Here is a 744-nt window from a genome sequence, read left to right as displayed (position 1 = left end):
GGGGGAGGACGGAGGGTAGAACAGAGGTAGGACAGAGGGTAGGACGGACAGTAGGACAGAGGTAGGACAGACGGTAGGACAGATGGTAGGACAGAGGGTAGGACAGAGGTAGGACATGGTCAGACACTTTGACATGTTTTTAAAAAAAAATCATTGTAGTTATTAATGTTATTAATTATTAATGTTTTAAAACAAAACTGTAGTTTTTGTGTAAGGTTTTTATTTTTTTTCCATTTGACTTCTATGTTTAAATATTTTTAAAAAATGTATTGATCTATAATAAAATAAAATCTATAAAAATTAGCTTTTATTTTAGTAAATCTTCCTCCGTAGATCTCTAAGTGTCCTCCTGATGTCCACTACTGTCCCTGTGTGTCTACAGTGCCGTTACCTTGGTGACAAAGTCCTGGTAACCCGGGTAGTAGGTGGTGACGATGGAGAAGATGTACCAGTCGTACTCCTCCATGATGTTCAGGATGACGGACGCCTGCTGTTCGATGGACGGGCCGAACTGAAAGAACATGGAGTTGTCGTCCTGGAAGTGAGACAAAGACACACACACACACACACACGGTGAGAGGAGTCAGAGAGACGTGACACACAGAGGACACGAGCCACGGCTTCTTTTTTTGTTGTAACATGAATTGAGCTGCTTTTGTTCTGAGTCTCACGACGACAGAATCGTCGGGGTTTTCTTTATGAGTCTTTTAATGAGTTCGTTCACGTACAGGGACGAGGACAAGA

General features: G+C 42.1%; 1 protein-coding gene across 1 annotated transcript in view; it reads right to left on the bottom strand.

Moving 5' to 3' along the window:
- Positions 1-744, bottom strand: part of grin2ba (glutamate receptor, ionotropic, N-methyl D-aspartate 2B, genome duplicate a) — a 91,112-nt gene that overhangs the window by 35,474 nt on the left and 54,894 nt on the right. The window contains exon 5 of the mRNA XM_025064528.1: positions 392-535. Coding sequence (XP_024920296.1) covers positions 392-535 — 144 coding nt within the window. The remainder of the gene's footprint in view (positions 1-391; positions 536-744) is intronic.

This window comes from Cynoglossus semilaevis, chromosome 17 (genome assembly GCF_000523025.1).
Source record: "Cynoglossus semilaevis isolate Cse_v1.0 chromosome 17, Cse_v1.0, whole genome shotgun sequence".
NCBI classification, from domain to species: domain Eukaryota; kingdom Metazoa; phylum Chordata; class Actinopteri; order Pleuronectiformes; family Cynoglossidae; genus Cynoglossus; species Cynoglossus semilaevis.
The sequence above is the reverse complement of the archived record's forward strand: the minus strand, read 5'-3'. Positions and strand labels throughout refer to the sequence as shown.